The 17,256-nt window shown below is 40.7% G+C and overlaps 1 protein-coding gene and 3 pseudogenes across 1 annotated transcript in view; 1 reads left to right on the top strand and 3 right to left on the bottom strand.

Moving 5' to 3' along the window:
* Window positions 1-17,256, top strand: part of LOC145464118 (protein CASP-like) — a 36,427-nt gene that overhangs the window by 17,335 nt on the left and 1,836 nt on the right. Inside the window, exons 19-27 of the mRNA XM_081447930.1 lie at window positions 10,506-10,556; window positions 10,946-11,082; window positions 11,721-11,790; window positions 12,295-12,392; window positions 13,118-13,234; window positions 13,860-13,952; window positions 14,625-14,681; window positions 15,324-15,404; window positions 16,898-16,962. Coding sequence (XP_081304056.1) covers window positions 10,506-10,556; window positions 10,946-11,082; window positions 11,721-11,790; window positions 12,295-12,392; window positions 13,118-13,234; window positions 13,860-13,952; window positions 14,625-14,681; window positions 15,324-15,404; window positions 16,898-16,962 — 769 coding nt within the window. The remainder of the gene's footprint in view (window positions 1-10,505; window positions 10,557-10,945; window positions 11,083-11,720; window positions 11,791-12,294; window positions 12,393-13,117; window positions 13,235-13,859; window positions 13,953-14,624; window positions 14,682-15,323; window positions 15,405-16,897; window positions 16,963-17,256) is intronic.
* On the bottom strand, window positions 1,627-3,037 carry LOC145463812 (BTB/POZ domain-containing protein 6-B-like; annotated as a pseudogene).
* On the bottom strand, window positions 3,896-7,344 carry LOC145463597 (BTB/POZ domain-containing protein 6-like; annotated as a pseudogene).
* On the bottom strand, window positions 6,957-10,499 carry LOC145464132 (BTB/POZ domain-containing protein 6-B pseudogene; annotated as a pseudogene).

The raw sequence follows: 17,256 nt of genomic DNA, 5'->3' as shown, positions 1-17,256 counted from the left end.
GTTAGTGCAGTTCATGGAAAACCTGGAAAGTCGTGGAATTTATTATTTCAATTTCCAGGCCTGGAAAGTCATGGAATTTAAGTGCGGGTCATGGAAATTCATGGAAAAGCAATATGCTATCTGGGAATAAAAAGGCAAAAAGACAAAAAAATCGAAAAAAATAACAGATGAGTCTGAAACAGGTTTTAATTACAGTACAAATAGACACAAGCAGGCATTTTTCCAATATAATGCTGGAAAATATGTTAAATGAGTGATTGTTTTGATACTACTGTTAGAATAGCTACTTAACTTTGGTCATGGAAAACTCAGAAAAGCCACGGAAAAGGTCATGGAAAGTCATGGAATTTTGAAAGATTAAAAGAGTACAAACCCTACGTTAGATTGTTTGTGATAATGTTGGTTTTGGTTTTACAGCACGCAATCGAAAATTGCTGTGCGCTTTTTATTTTGTTACGCCAATTTCTTTTTAGGTAGTTTCTATTTTGCAAGTGTTTGATGTGCTGCTGATTTTTGTGGTTAGCATTCGTGGAAAAGAAAACCAACATAACTTTCATGGCTTTAAAACAACTTTAAGATACATTTTGTTATTGTTTGAAGCAATTTTGTCAAAACAGTGTTCAACTGTTAGTCCATTTACTATTGTTATGCAAAAACAAAAGTATAATTTGAAATGTTAGTGCGATTTACTTTTTATTTAAAATGTTTATTCTTGTTAAACTTTCTTCTACTTGCTCTACATCGGCACTAGGTTTTATAGATCACCTCGGATTCGCGCAAAATTCATGTTTTGTCGATTTTCAATTCTTTCTCGATAACTTTAAGATACATTTTGTTATTGTTTGAAGCAATTTTGTCGAAACAGTGTTCAACTGTTAGTCCATTTACTATTGCTATGCAAAAACAAAGGTATCATTTGAAATGTTAGTGCGATTTACTTTTTATTTAAAATGTTTATTCTTGTTAAACTTTCTTCTACTTGCTCTACATCGGCACTAGGTTTTATAGATCACCTTGGATTTGCGCAAAATTCGTGTTTTGTCGATTTTCAATTCCTTTTTTGTTCATCGTTTCCATGGAAATATCAATTGCCATAAGATTGTACCAAACTTCAATCTATTTCCAGTTACTGGTATGATTATCACTTCGATCCCATGAAGGTGAGACTTACAAAAGTTGATTGAAAATGCTTGGTATGGCCCAGAAAAAGCTGTATCAAGACACATTCAGTAACGTTTCACCCAAAGGACTTTACGTACGAGGCTAATTAGACATTGGTTATTAGCCTTACCACTACTTTAACTCCAAAAGCCGATTTGAGAAATTGATGTACAGAAAATATATTTTTACTCCTGGCTAGAAATTGGCGAATTTACTAAAATACGAACTTCATCACTGTTATTTAAAAGGATAATATATAATGAATTTGAACGCAAGTCAGTTAACATCATGTTAGATCATGTTTCCGAAGCTGGTCGGTTTTGAAGGAAACACGGCATGTAGCAAGTAACTGTAATATTATCACCAAAAAACTAGAAAATGTCATTCGAAATTGTCCTTCGACAACGTCCATTACTCAAGTCATTGCAGCCGGAAAGGAGATAATTATTTTAAATCTACGCGTGATTAGGGCAGCACAGAAAACAATATTTCAAAAATTTGTCCCTCTTCAACAGTAGTTCCATTACTACTATTCGCGTTGTTCGTAAATGTAAATCTCACGTCAGAACAAACAGCAATGCTGGCGCGTTCAATTCTTGTCCAAGCCCATGGCCCAGATATAACAGCTTCGATTTCGTACTTGGTGTTCTTTTTGCATTTAACTGTAGAATCAAACAAAAGGTCAAATCCGTAATAGTTTCCGTTCCCGCGCAGCAACAGCTTGGAAGAAAATGTTCCTGTCTTGTACGCTAGGGTTAGCTTAGGCAGGGTTTGCTTTATAGTCAAAGTCACTGGGTAGTCGTTATTCTCACTTCCAAACAAACACAGTCCATACAACATGATGTCCTTATCCACAGTAAAATCAATACTGTCGGCCCTCATCGAGTTATAACCAAATACATTTATTGATACAGAGTTAAATCTACCACAGCGGTGAATGTTATCATCGTGGAAACCAGATCTCACGGACTCTGAAAATTCCAGAGGAGAATTCAAAGTTGAATTGTAATACTTGAAAAAGGCGACGACTTCCTGTGGTGTCAAAATTTTACTATCAAGGACAGCATCGGCAAATTCACCTTCTTTCATCACTGGAAAGCGTATTCCTTTTACGATCGGTTCTCCAAGAATTCTTCTTTTGATTTCGCCATCGGTTGTTAGGCCGTGTCTCTCACATTCATTTACTGCCCACACATTGACTGCTTTGAACAAATGTACCTCTTTTATGCTCAAAGTGTCCCTTACAACTACTGCTTCAAGTAAGGATCTCTCGATTGTCGCAAATCCATCTGATTTCACAGCCTCTTCTGTCTGTTTATCGATCACTTTCCAGCATCGATTCATCAGGTTTTTCTCTTCGTATTTCTGAGCAGAGGGCAAGATGCTGAAAACATTTGATGGATCTAAGTTATCTTGTAGATACTCAATGCATTTATCAGCCAGTGAAGGCACCATGTATTTCTTCGCCAAATACAACACTCCCATCACATTACTTCCGCTCAAGATCACTTCATCGCTGTATATGTAACGAAACAAAACCACCAGACTGTCGTAATCACAGTCAGGTAGTTCAATAGTCTGTAGTCTCCGCCAGCTCACCGTAAAACATGGCTTCAAACACAGGACTGCTAATCGACAGCACAAACTTGTGAGCAGGAATCACTTGTTCACTTTCACTTTGGCCATTGCCCCCTCCTCGCACAACAAACTTGACATCGCTGAAGAGATCATTGTTGAACATGTGCTTGCTTCTTTGTCTGATAGTCGGCTTTGTTGTTTGCCAGTTTTTCTCGATCACAGACATGGCTCTTGCGTTACAACAGCGAGATTGTCAGCTCTCTGGAAGAAACTCTGAATAAGTTGAACTGATTAAGTTGAAACTTAACAAGTTGAGCTGATTTGTCAGACAGCGTCAGCGGTGATCGAACAAATTTGCATCTCATTTTCCTAACGGGTCACGCTTCACGCTAGCTTGAGTTTGGGTTCGTCTGGTGAATTGATTTGCGCATCGACAGATTTGGTCTTAAAAATGCGCACGGATTGAGGATCTGCGCGATAAATTGAGTTTATTCGGGGATTTCGAAAATATGGCGGATCGTTCTTGATCTGAAACAAAAGGTGTACCCTATTTCAGACCAATCCACCGCTAAAAACTCATGCATTCTGATGCTGTCCATACTTATAGGGCATATATGAAGGAGTACACGACCCCACGGGAAAAGGCAAAAATAAGCACGTACCAACTTTGACTGTGAATCACACCGCAGTAAGTTTGCAAACAATGTGGTTCCGTATTTGAACGCAAATATTGGTGAAAAAATGGCACGGATTGGTAGTTTGCTCACCCCTATTCACCCCGCCCATCTGAGGATCAAGCAAATTTAACTTGTAGGCAACTTCCAGATCCTGGTTAAAATACCCATTAATCTTTAAATCTTGAGGACGTTGTTCATTTGTCTCAAAGACGGGTTGTTTGTTTCTGTCTACGTATGCCCCTGGGGTGAAGGGCGTAATAATAGGGAGTTTTCAAAACTACGACGCCGACGCCGAGGACAACGTCGATTGAAAAATGAATTTATATTTTACCTACGAATCTCGCGATACTCTAAAGTGATTTACTTCGTTTATCACGGTCAAAACTATCGCAAAACTAAATCCGGAACAGAGCGACAAATTTGAATTAAAAATTAAACAAAATAGCCGTCGTGGTTCACGTTCTCCAGACAACGCAAAATTTGGTCATTTCACGTTGTTGTTGTGCAGAGGACGGCAAAGAAATGTACCAAGAATTATAACGCACGTGCACAGCCATTGTACTGCTCATTAAACCTTTTGTTCGGTGACGTTTCCGTTGCCGTTGCCGTCGTGGTTTTGTAACTCCCTAATATAGCCTGCGTAGCATGCGTTAAACGGGGGAGGGAGAGACAAAGCGCTGATGGATGGAGGGAGATTTTTGCCCCCACTACCCCTTCCCCGTTTACGCCTGTAACGCAGGCTATAATAATACTAAGAGTGAAACTACTTCCGAGTGAGTTGTCTATTTTGATTATGACTGGACTCCATCCTTATTTTCTTTAAATTACATCAGTATTATTAGCCAATATTTCAGCCCAGCGGACTTCTGCGTTAGACGCTAATTAGTTATTGCATTGGTTATTAACCTCAGCACTACTTTAACTCCATGCAAAAACTAAATTGATTGACAAATTGATATGTAGAAAATATATTTTTACTCATGGCTAGAAATTGGCAAATTTACTAAAATAAGAACTTCGTCAGTATTATTTAAGCTAAGTCAGTTAACAACATGTTCAATCATGTTTCCGAAGCTGATCAGCTTTGAAGGAAACACCGCATGTAATAACTGTTGTATTATCACCAAAAAAATAGAAAATGTCACTCGAAATTGTCCTTCGACAACGTCCATTACTCAAGTCACTGCAGAAGGGAGTTATTTTAAATCTACGCGGACTGGAATTAGCGCCGCATAGAAAACAATATTTCAGGAAATTGTCCTCTTTCAGAAGAAGATCCATTTCTACAGTTCACGTTGTTCGTGAATGTAAATGTCACACCAGAACAAACCGCAGAGCTGACGCCGTCATTTCCAACCCAAGACGGAGGCCCAGATATAACAGCTTCGATTTCGTACTTTGTGTTCCTCTTGCATTCAACTGTAGAATCAAACGAAATTTCAAATCCGTAGTAGTCTCCGTTCGCGTATTGCAGCAGCTTGGAAGGAAATGTTCCTGTTTGGACGCTAGGACTAACTTGCTCTTAGTGCCGGTTTGCTTTATCGTCAAGGTCACTGAGTAGCCATTTTTCTCACTTCCAAACAAACACAGTCCATGCAACATGATGTCTTTATCCACAGTAAAATAAATACCGTCGGCACTCCCCCATTCATAACCCCATCCATTCTCTGATACATGTTGAAATCTAGCACAGCGGTGAATGTTATCATCGTGGAAACCAGATCTCACGGACCCTGAAAATTCCAAACGAGAATTCAACGCTGAATTGTAATATTTGAAAAAAGCAATGACTTCTTCCGATGTCAAAATTTTACTATCATGTATCAATGACAACATTGACAAATTCATCTTGTTTCATCACTGGAAAGCGTATTCCTTTTACAATCGATTCTCCAAGAATTCTTCGTTTGATTTCGCTATCAGTTGTTAAACCCTGTCTCTCACATTCATTTACTGCCCACAGATTGACTGCTTTGAACAAATTAACCTCTTTTACGCTTAGAGTGTCCCTTACAACAACTGCTTCGAGTAAGGATCTCTCGATTGTCGCAAATCCATCCGATTTTACTGCCTCTTCTGTCTGTTCATCGATCACTTTCCAGCATTGATCGACCAGGCTTTTCTCTTGATATTTCTGTGCTTGTGGCAGGATACTGAAAACATTCGATGGATCTAAGTTATCGTGTAGATATTCCGCACATTTATCAGCGAGTGAAGGCAGCATGTATTTCTTCGCCAAATACAACACTCCCATCACATTATTTCCGCTCAAGATCACTTCATCGCTGTACATGTAACGAAACAACTCCAACAGACTGTCGTACTCACAGTCAGGCAGTTCAATAGAGTCTTTGGTCTCCGCCAGCTCGCCGTAAAACATGGCTTCAAAGACAGGACTGCTAATCGACAGCACAAACTTGTGTGCAGGAATCACTTGCTTTCTGCGTTTGCTTTCACTTTCGCCATTTGGCCCTCCTCGCACAACAAACTTGACATCGCTGAAGAGATCATTGTTGAACGTGTGCTTGCTTCTTTCTCTGATAGTCGGCGTTGTCGTTTGCCAGTTTTTCTCAATCCAAAGTTCTCAATCCCAGACATGGCTCTGTGGTTTCAAAAACGAGATTTTCAGCTCTCTGACACTGAATAAATTGAACTGATTAGTCAGTTAGTCAGCGATGGTCGAACAAATTTGATTTCATCTTACTAACGGTCACGCTTCACGCTAGCCTGAGTTTGAGTTCGGCAGGTGAACAGATTTGTAACCCAGTCTCTGGTATCTTTATCTGTGTTGAAGTTTGGATCGTGGATCGCAAACGAAAGTGGGAGTGAGAGATCTTTGTTTGGTTTGGCCCTGGTCGTTGTGTTGGTATTGCATTTACTTTACTTCTTTGCTCGGCTCTACCTCTGCCGACTGCGTCCTATACGAGTCTAAACAAACTTTAAACGTCCTCCTAGCTTTTTTCAAGTTCAACTTACCATGTTTTCTTTTGAAAGGGATAAATAAGGCTGTTGTTGTTGTTGTTGTTGTTGATAAGAACAGTAAAACATTTGCTATTTATGCGCTCGAGCACAGAGCTTGTTGTACAGTGACTATGAGGTGGGTGAGTGATTTGCACTGTCACGAAAAAAGCAGATAACGCAATCAGTACGGCTTGCCACCTCAGCATACAAACGTTATAAAATCACATTTTATTACATAGACACTTGTGTTTTACTGGAAAGTATATCCCACTCGTAAAATTTCTACGAAACTACATCCGGGAACTGAGTAGCGTATTTTCCATATTCTCACTACATATTGATGACGTCATGTCCCTCTTTCCGCGTTTGTTTTCGCACACAGTCAGTTGGTCTACACAATAAAATTACGCGATGGCTTGAATATATCGATTTTATTTTCTCGTGTTAGAAACTGTATTTTACCACTCGAAAATAAAATTTATATCTTTGCTCCACCGGGTAATATCCTCTACGTATTTAGCACCTGTTAATGAAGTGTTCAAATCACGTTTCTGATTTTCGTGGCATTTCATCGAAGTTTTGTACCTTCTTTTAAGTCACGCTCTTTTTTTATATAAGAGCCTTTTTTTATAAAAACGTTGAGGCTGCCATTAACCACAATTTTAAGAACGTGTTAAGAACATTCCTTAGGCTGAGAGTCGATTAAGAACGTTTTTATTTTGCTAATTTGTAGGTATTAAATGACAAGCATAAAATAAAGGTAAAAAAATATAAAATTAACCCAAATACTTAAGGGCATGTTTTCTGTAACATTAACAATGATTTTCTTATTGCATTACACACATCTCAGTTTGTAATAATCAGTAGTTCTTATTTATAACTATTCCAAAATAACTTCCACACCATCAAAGTCATCAGGTGATACAAAGTCTGATGTATTATCAAGGTAGCTGACCTTGAATACCATGTAAATTTAAGAACATCTTAAGAACGTTTTCAGCCTCAAATCGCGAAAAATATAAGACCGTTCAGCCTCAGCTCCAAAATTAGGCGTTTCGTATATGAAATGGTCTTAAATGTAAAGGAGTATTAAAACGATCTAAGTTTTGTCACCAACGTCCATTAATCAAGTCACTGTAGAAAGGACTTATTTTAAATCTTTGTGGGATTTTGGTAACATAGAAAACATTACTTCAGGAAATTGTCCAATTCCAGTAGAAGTTCCATTAGTACTATTCGCGTTCCCCGTGAATGTAAATGTCACGCCAGAACAAACAACGGAGCTGATGCCGTCATTTCCTCTTCCAGACTTTGGCCCAGATATAACAGCTTCGATTTCGTACCGAGTGTTTTTTTTGCATTCAACTGTAAAATCAAACAAAATTTCAAATCCGTAGTAGCCTCCGTCTGCGTACTGCAGCAGCTTGGAAGGAAATGTTCCTGTTTTGGACGCTAGGGGCAACTTAGTGCCGGTTTGCTTTATCGTCAAGGTCACTGTGTAGTCATTATTCTCACTTCCAAACAAACACAGTCCACGCAACATGATGTCTTTATCCACAGTAAAATCAATACCGTCTGCTCTCCCCGGTCCATAATTCCAGCCATTTTCTCTTACAGATTGCAACCTACTGAATCTACGACAGCGGTGAATGCTATCATCGTGGAAACCAGATCTCACGGACTCTAAAAATTCCAAAGGAGAATTCAATGCAGAATTGTAATATTTGAAAAAGGCGAAAACTTCCTCTGGTGTCAAAATTCTGCTATCAATGACAACAGTGGCGAATTCAACTTCTTTCATCACTGGAAAGCGTATTCCTTTTACGATCGATTCTCCAAGAATTCTTCTTTTGTTTTCGCCGTCGGTTGTTAAACCCTGTCTCTCACATTCATTTGCTGCCCACAGATTGACTGCTTTGAACAAATTTACCTCTTTTATGTTCAGAGTGTCCCTTGCAACAACTGCTTCAAGTAAAGATCTCTCGATTGTCGCAAATCCATCTGATTTCACAGCCTCTTCCGTTTGTTTATCAATCACTTTCCAGCATCGATCCACCAGGTTTTTCTCTTCATATTTCTGAGCAGAGATCAGGATACTGAAAACATTTGATGGATCTAAGTTTTCTTGCAGATATTCGGTGCTTTTATCAGCCAGTGAAGGCACCATGTATTTCTTCGCCAAATACAACACTCCCATCACATTACTTCCGCTCAAGATCACTTCATCGCTGTACATGTAACGAAACAACTCCAACAGACTGTCGTACTCACAGTCAGGTAGTTCAATAGAGTCTGTAGTCTCTGCCAGCTCACCGTAAAACATGGCTTCAAACACAGGACTGCTAATCGACAACACAAACTTGTGAGCAGGAATCACTTGTTTACTTTCACTTTCGCCATTGAGCCCTCCTCGCACAACAAACTTGACATCGCTGAAGAGATCATTGTTGAACATGTGCTTGCTTCTTTCTCTGATAGTCGGCTTTGTTGTTTGCCAGTTTTTCTCGATCACAGACATGGCTCTTTCGTTACAAAAGCGAGATTTTCAGCCCTTTGGAAGAAACTCGGAATAAGTTGAATCTGAATAAGTTGAGCTGATTTATCAGACAGCGTCAGCGGTTATCGAACAAATTTGCATCTCATCTTACTAACGGGTCACGCTTTACATGCTTCACGCTAGCTTGAGTTTGGGCTCGTCTGGTGAATAGATTTGCGCATCGACAGATTTGGTCTTAAAAATGCGCACGGATTGAGGACTTGTGTGATAAATTGAGTGGATTCGGAGAAAATATCACGGATCGTTGATCTGTTGTTGATTTTAAACAAAAGTTGTACCCTATTTCAGCCTAAGCCACCGCTCAAAAATCACGCATTCTGATGCCGCCCGTACCTATAGGACATACATGAAGGAGTTCGCGGCCCCATGGGAAAAGGCAAAAACAAACACCTACAAACTTTGACTGTGAATCACACCACAGTAAGTTTGCAAACAATGTGATTCCGGATTTGAACGCAAATATTGGCTGATTGGTGAAAAAATGGCGCGGATTGGTAGTTTGCTTGCCCCTATTCACCCCGCCCATCTGAGGATCAAGAAAATTTAACTTGTAGGCAATTTCCAGATATTGGTTAAAATACCCATCAATCTTTAAATCATGAGTACGTTGTTCATTGGGAGGGGGAGGCAAAGCGCAGATAGATGGGGAGTTTTGGCTCCCTACCCCTTCCCGGTTTACGCCTGCAACGCAGGGTATAATAATACTAAGAAACTACTTCCGAGTCAGTTGTCTATTTAACAAATTGACGTCAGTTTCTCATGCGTCTGTCCTGTTATTGATCATAAATTTCGGCATAACATTGTCAAAGTAGCTCTGGATCCACGAGGGGATAGCCGAGTAGAGCCGCAGACTACTTTGACAATGCTATGACGAAATTCGTTGTCAATAACAGGACAGACGCATTAAAAACTGACGTCAATTTGTTTTTCACGATAACAAATTGTCAGATTGCCCGCCCTTGCTCGTTGACGCATCGCATAAATTATAAATTCATGTGTCTGTCCGCTTATTAACAATTAAAATTAGCCAATGAGTGCGCGAGAATTTCTGCAGTTATCGTAAAATATGATTATGACTGAAAACCATCTTTATTTTCGTAAAATAAATTCTCTTACAATGTGCCCTGTAATATTAGTCAATTGTTGCATGTGGAAAAAGATAGAAAATTGTTCATCATCGTTTGAAACTAGCAAAGAAAACCTGCTTTCAAGTCTTTGAAGACTGCATTCAAAAGTTGCTGTAGATACTGTGGAACTCCGGTGTAATGTTTCCAACGAAGTCTCTGCTGTGACCAGCGGTATTCTTCAGCCCAAAAGTTACAGTTCTTGGCCAGTGGTCGAGAACGCTGCTTAAGGGAGGCGTGGGCTCTGGGCACAATGCGCCTGAAGTTTAGAAGTAATAAATGTTGACACTTGTTTTACTTAACATGCCAAGAAATGAAGCGAGACATTCGATAGGTTTTCCGCGTGGGTTTTTATATATGCTGGTCTTGAAGGCAGCGGACTTGGGCATGCACAAAATTGAGTCACGGATGATTTTAATTTAATTCCCATGATGTTCTCTTTTTCAGGGCTTCAATCTGAAAATACAAGTCTAAAAGTGGAAAATGTCGACTTAACAGGTGGGTACAACAAGTACATTCACACAAAAGCCCCTTTCATGGTTAACTTAGCCTGCGAACAGGCTCCCAGCGATGGCGGAAAGAAAATCCGGCGAGCGAAGTGAAAAAAAAGAATTTCGCGGTGTGACATCAGTCTCCCACGAGAGTGATGTCACACCGAAACGAGCGGTCGTTTACATGACAGTGTTGCAAGATTTCGTACCGGAATGAAATTCTCTCTCCTTCACAGCAACGTGGACGAACTCGCACCGGTCACTGACTCGTTTCTGGTGGTTTCATAAAAACCAAAACAGAGCCACGAGAGGGAACCTGAGTCGCCCTGGTATCACGTAAACACTGCCTTGGTGAACTTGGCTCATGGTTTCCTTTGATATTCTTTTGTTCCCCAGGTCGTTATTCAGAGCTTCATTCACAGTACAATGAGGCAGTGAACACAGTAAAAGAACAGAAGGAACTTATTACTCAACTGGAAACAGATCTTCTGAGTGTGAACGCTCTGCCATCTGCATTCCGTGGTCAGGGAGAGGTAAAAGAAGTTTTTAAGACTCCGTTTAAACTCTCGTCATAAGTAATTCTCTCACGATAGCAATACTTTGTCACAGAGAGGTAGTGAGAATTAAGAAATTTATCATGGGACTCAATGAGATAAGAGGGCCAGTTACTTAAATCAACCAAATTGTTCCATTACGTACTTACTTCATCCTCTTCGCTCCGTGTGGAAAATGAGGCAACAACAATCCCTCTCCATTTATCCCTATTTTGAGCAGCATGTTAGGCCTCGCCCCATGTGAATTTTATCTCACTGAGCTTGGCCTTGACAGTTCGGTACCAAGTGGTTTTGTCCGACCAGGCTACTTTTTGCCATATGTTGCCCAACGCAGGGCAATCCATTCTCAGTATATGGCTCAGCCGTCGGACTCGTCTGCGTTTGATGTCCACGCAGTGCTCTGGCAACCAGTTCCTGGCAACCAGTTTTTCTTTAAAGGTCTTGGAGATTCCGTTGCCGGTCGAGTATTTTTCAGTGCACTGTCTCGATTCCGGCATCCCACATTTTTTTTTCCTATTATAAAAGAATCAACTTACACGGTACCTACCCCGCTCTTAACCAAGTTATCAACCACGGTACAAGTTAGGTTTATTGTCGTGCCGTTTTATTTATCACAGGGTGAGGCAGGGCCTCCTTCAGAGAAAGAACTTGTTTCCAATGCAGTACAACAAGCCGTTGCACCATCAGGTACTATTTAATTTTTACTGTTGATCATTTAGGATACGTATGCAATACAAGTACAGCAGAGGTTATAATTGATCTGGTGCTACAGAAATGTCTGCGTCAGGCCAGTGGTCCTTATAGCCGGAGCTTCTCATAGTTTCTGTAGCATGAAACATTGCAGGGTTACTCCCAGCATTAAATTTATCGGTTCCCATTTATACACTTGGTCGGAGAGAGGTACTGTGAAAGTAAACTGTCTTGCCCAATGACACAACACAACGTCCCGCGGACAGGGCTCGAACCCGGACCGCTTCATCCGGAGGCGAGCGCACTAACCTTGAGGTCACCGCGCCTCCACACAAGCAAAACAAATGATGCTGTTAACATTGTTCCGTCAACCTTTGAAGCCAACTGCTGTTACTTTAATTAGGCGCTTTTTAGGGAACCGAATTGAACCATTTTATGATGTGGATTAATACCAGCGCTATTTTATTAATATGTTTATCTACAATTTCCTTTTTGTCACAGTTGGTTTATCAGGGGAGAACGTCGCAATGGAATCTATTCTTCCCATCGTAGCAAGCCAGAGAGAAAGATTTAAAATCAGAAATATGGAGTTAGAAGCGGTGAGTAGTAAGCTCGTGTAAATGAATATATTGTTGTTTTTTGTTGTTGCTAGCGCCTGATAGGTTGCGGGAATGTTTCCACGAGTTTCGTTGCACCAATTTCACAGCTCTGCAAATCTGCGTGTTTGGTTTCTTTAGTAACTCGAAAACAGCCCTATTAACATGGTTTCGCACGATTGCCAGGAACTTAAGCCAAGAGCTACCCACCGTTGACCGTAATATTTCGATTGGCCAATCAGACCTAGATGCAAAACTGCGTAACCGAGGTAACCGGGAAAGCTTGAAATCTGTAACAGGCGCGCGAGACTGTTGGACCCTTAGAAAACGCGGGAAAATATTGAAACTGTGGGGAAAACCGCGGCTGGCATAGTCGGTACACAGACCCTCTATTTTGTCTTGTGTCCGTTGAGATCGCAAGCAAAAGCATTAATCGCAGGGGATTTGAAAAAGCAAGAACGCAAGGCAAATGGCCCTGGGGAAAGCAAAAAAAAAAAAAAAAAACGTCTGTGGAGAGACTACAACTGGCATGTGCGGGAAACAACGTTGTGGAAAGCGCGAACAGTTACTTGCCCTGCTGACGAACAACCTTGTTTTTACACCTGTTCGACTGAAAAGCTCCCTGCCTGATTTGTGGGAGCTAATTATGAAACTCAGCAAATGGAACAAATGCAGAAAATGTAGTTTTAACTTCACTAGAAGACAGCTCCTTCTGTTTTGTTTTTCAGCAACTACGCCATAACCAGCAACAGATCAGTGTGTTGCAAAACGAGGTGGACACTTTGCGGTCGGATAACGTGAAGTTATACGAGAAAATCAAGTTTCTCCAGAGCTACCCAACTAAGGTAACGTTTTGTCACCTGTTAAGAAATTTGTTTGTGTTAAAATCGAATGAAATCTGAAAAATGGCACGAGCCAAAAAAATTAGAGACTTATGAGAGATCCTCTACTAACCGTAGTCAGAAAAGGGAATTGTTATATTGCTTGTGTTTGTAGCCGATATGACGAGCGCTCTCATTAGCTAATTCTAGGGCATTATTCTACCGTAATGCCCACGGGCCGATTACGTACCCGCAAAACCAAAGCAAAAAGTACCGCAACGTCACGGTTTGAGATTTTCCCGTAAAGACCTGACTCTCGGGTAATAAATAGTTATCAATGCCTTGTGTGGGTAAATAGCGACAAGTTAAAGATAAACTTCTCCCTCAATTCAGTTGTACGATAGAAAAAACTTCGTTAAAATAATCTTTACACTTGTAAGTTTGACCAAGTCGTAACCTGTTTCCATCTGCGCCGTTGATTCTCATTGTTACTGCCGAACGAGTTCTAACATGTTTTGAGTGCTTCTTAACAAACTGAACAGTTATTTATGGGTCACGATAATATCTAGATATGATTTTTTTTCTGATGGAACTAAGCTAGAACAAAGAAATATTTTTGAGCTTCTAAGTGTTTGTCATTTTAACTTAGGGTGCTGGGGGTCGAGACGAAGAAGCTGCAGTCAGCAGATACTCGTCACAATATGAACAAAGGTTGGATCCCTTTTCGGCTTTCAATCAGAGGGTAAGTGGCGTCTTAATTCCACCAAGGACTCGTACGGCGGGTAAAACACATAACGGTTTCTTTTCCTGCCCAGACAAATGATTATCGCTGTTATATGGAAATAAGAAAGCCTGAAAAAAAAAATTAGTATTGAGCGGGATTTGAATCCATGATCTCTACGATACTGGTGCAGTGCTCTACCAACTGAGCTATCAAGCCAACTGGAAGTTGGTTTCGTTTTGAGTTCTAATATACCCGCAGATGGTGAAGAATGCAAGTGATATGAAAGATCTTAGTTATGAACTGCGGGAAAAAGATGTTAAGACATAAATGACATGAATGTGTCTCTTACTATAGTTCAGTTCAGGAAGCTGACTCATGATCGCCAATACCACATATTTAATCACTACGGGAAGAGATTTCGCAGTTTTACAACAAACTAAGGTGTTGCAAGGAAAGATTGAAAAAGCATTTAAGCTCCGCGTGATCGTGTTGAAAAACGATGCAAATGTCATGCAGTGAGCTAAGGAACAACTTACCAACAAGCACTTAAAATTTTGTCAAATAAATCTCTTTTTTACATGTTCTCCCCTCGAACTTTGTTTATGTATTTGATGAATCACTTTGTTTGTTGGTCTTTCTTTGAGCTGGTTACCCTTAGCGACTTAGTGATAATTTCCAAATTCTGTGTAGGAGAAACAGCAAAGATACCTCGGGCTCAGTCCTCATGAAAAAGTAACTCTTAACCTGGTAAGTGGAAGAAAATTTTCGGAAATTATTTTATATTTTTCATTTCAAGACCTTGAAGGAAGGGTAGAGAGAAGGGAACTGCAGAACGTCTTCCCCCCCTTCCCCCCCCCCCCCCCCATTGCTCGAGAAAAGAGAGAGCAGGGGGAAATTTGAAGGAGCACGAATTACTGTGGGCCCTTTTCCGGCTCCAGTGAGCGACAGCTTGGGGGAGGAGAAGAGAAGTTAACTTTCGGTTCTTTAAAGGAGCTCACGGTATTTTGAGTTATTTCGGCCACGTCCAAAATTACCTTTAAATTGAAGGAAACCCTAAAATAGTAGTTTATACTAAGATAGAAAAACACCAAAGAGATAGTAATAATAAACCATAAAGGAACAGGGATGGCTAAGGATGGAGGAGATTGACACGGACTACAAATGACGAACTTGAAAAATTTAGGCTACGCTTTTAAAAGATGAGCAAACCCTGGCATAGTTCCTTTAAGTCATATTTTTCTGCAGAAAGGAAGGGTGGCCGTCCAAGAAACCTGAAGGCCCCAGTCCAATCAAATTCAAACATTTGGAAGTTGTCCTTGAGAAAACTTAGCGTCGAGTACTTTTACTTCCTAGAAACAAAACACATGAATATTATCCTTACTTTGTCAGGGTCGCTTCATCATGTCAAACAAAGTTGCCAGAACGATCGCGTTTTTCTACACACTGCTTGTTCACTTGCTGGTGTTCTTGGTAAGTAGAGGGGAGCATGGAAACTAACGCTCAGTCGTTTAGTTGTTGATTAAATGTCAGTTGTGCGACGTGAGAATAACAATGTAAGCTATGAGTGTGCATCAGTGGATTTTGCTGCACGCTTAGTTATACTGAGTTTGATAGCGCTGCTTTAGTAGCTATGTTGTAGTATGATTGATCTCGCTGATGATACATCCAGGAATGCTTTATGGGGCGATTTTACGTCACAATTGCACGGCGTGCATTACTGGCAAGAAATTTCGAACAATTCTAATTTCGGACAAAAAAGTGTCAGAAAATTAAAAAAACCATCTGAAATGTTTAAGCGTCCGGAATATTTACAGCATGCACAAAATGAAACTGTGAAGTAGCTCCAAAGCTCTTATTTTTCTTTATGGAACGAACTCTTGAGATACGCTTGAGATACGTAACAGCTCGATAGAATTTGTGTTGTTTTCTCGTCGGTGTGTCTCTAAAACCTTGAGGGAGCAGTAAGACTATGAGACTATCATTCTCACAGATTTTGTCTCAGTCTAATTCGCGTTTGGTGGCTTAAATTTACTTAAGCTATGTTTCAACGAAGTGTCCGAAATTTGCCCGAAATGAGATAAAAAGTGTCCGAAAATTAAACGTCCGAAATGTTTTCCAAGTAAAGGTAAAGGTAAAGTCTGCATGCGAGCCAAGTGGCCCATCAGGCCGGAGATTATCCCGGTTTCTGTAGCATGAAGCGACTCCCCCCTGGATGGGATGCTAGTCCATCGCAGGTTACCCCCAGCATTAAGTTCGCCGGTACCCACCTGGGTGGAGAGAGGCACTGTGAGAGTAAAGTGTCTTGCCCAAGAACACAACACAATGTCCCCGGCCAGGGCTCGAACCCGGACCGCTCGATCCGGAGACGAGCGCACTAACCATGAGGCCACCGCCCAATTTTTTTGCTTGTACTAGCTCAGTTGTACGTTGTCATTGAGAATTCTACTCGGGAATAGCTCTTTGATTCGTTTGAGAACGTCATATGGACTACAATCTTGTTTTAAGACATGCGCCTTTACTTTTACTTAGCTTTTACTTAGCTTTTACTTTTACTTACTTTTACCGAGGCGTGGTGAAAAACAAACAGACTACCATGTAGTAAATTAAACGAGCTGTAACAAAATTGAAAAAGCGTTCTCTTGTAAAAATCATTTTTAAACAAATATTAGCTTTCGGCAGCCAGTCCACTGTCTTCCTAGACTACGAGTAGTCCCTCTTTCGCTTAGTCCGTCGTGCTTAACGCGAAGGAAAACCGCGAGAAAAAAATGGCCGCGCGAAATCCAGGAGGCGAGGAGCGCTCCTCGCCCCCAGGATTTCGCTCGGCCATTTTTTTCTCGCGGTTTTCTTTCGCGTCGCGTCAGGCACGACGGACTAAGCGAAAGAGGGACTACTCGTAGTCTACTGTCTTCAATGGATAAAAAATTTGTGACTTAAACGAGCTGTGTTTGTTCTTCCAAAAACAGGTTCTTTACAAACTTGCATACACGGAATCTTGCAAACGGGACGTGGCATCTGAGTGCGCCAAAAGGTAGAACACATTTTTTGTTGTCAGGGTTAGGAACAAAAGGCCGCGAAACTGAGGTTAAAGACCACCAGTTAGAAAAGTTTTGTTTAGTTAGAACAATTAGAAGTAAATTACATTATTATTTGGCTAGCTCCGTGAGCGGGCAAGATGAACCGAGTACTGCCGTGTGATTGGCTACCCGAGCGGGCAAGATGACGCTGTCTTGCCCACTCGAGATTACCCGCTATGTCCCGCAGGAAAATAGTGTTCTTTTCCCATGTACTAAATCCTTTATTGACCAGGCCTGTTCAGTCAAGA

This window comes from Orbicella franksi, chromosome 12, assembly GCF_964199315.1.
Source record: "Orbicella franksi chromosome 12, jaOrbFran1.1, whole genome shotgun sequence".
NCBI classification, from domain to species: Eukaryota; Metazoa; Cnidaria; class Anthozoa; order Scleractinia; family Merulinidae; genus Orbicella; species Orbicella franksi.
Note: the sequence above shows the minus strand (reverse complement) of the source record. Positions and strands in the feature narration are given on the sequence as shown.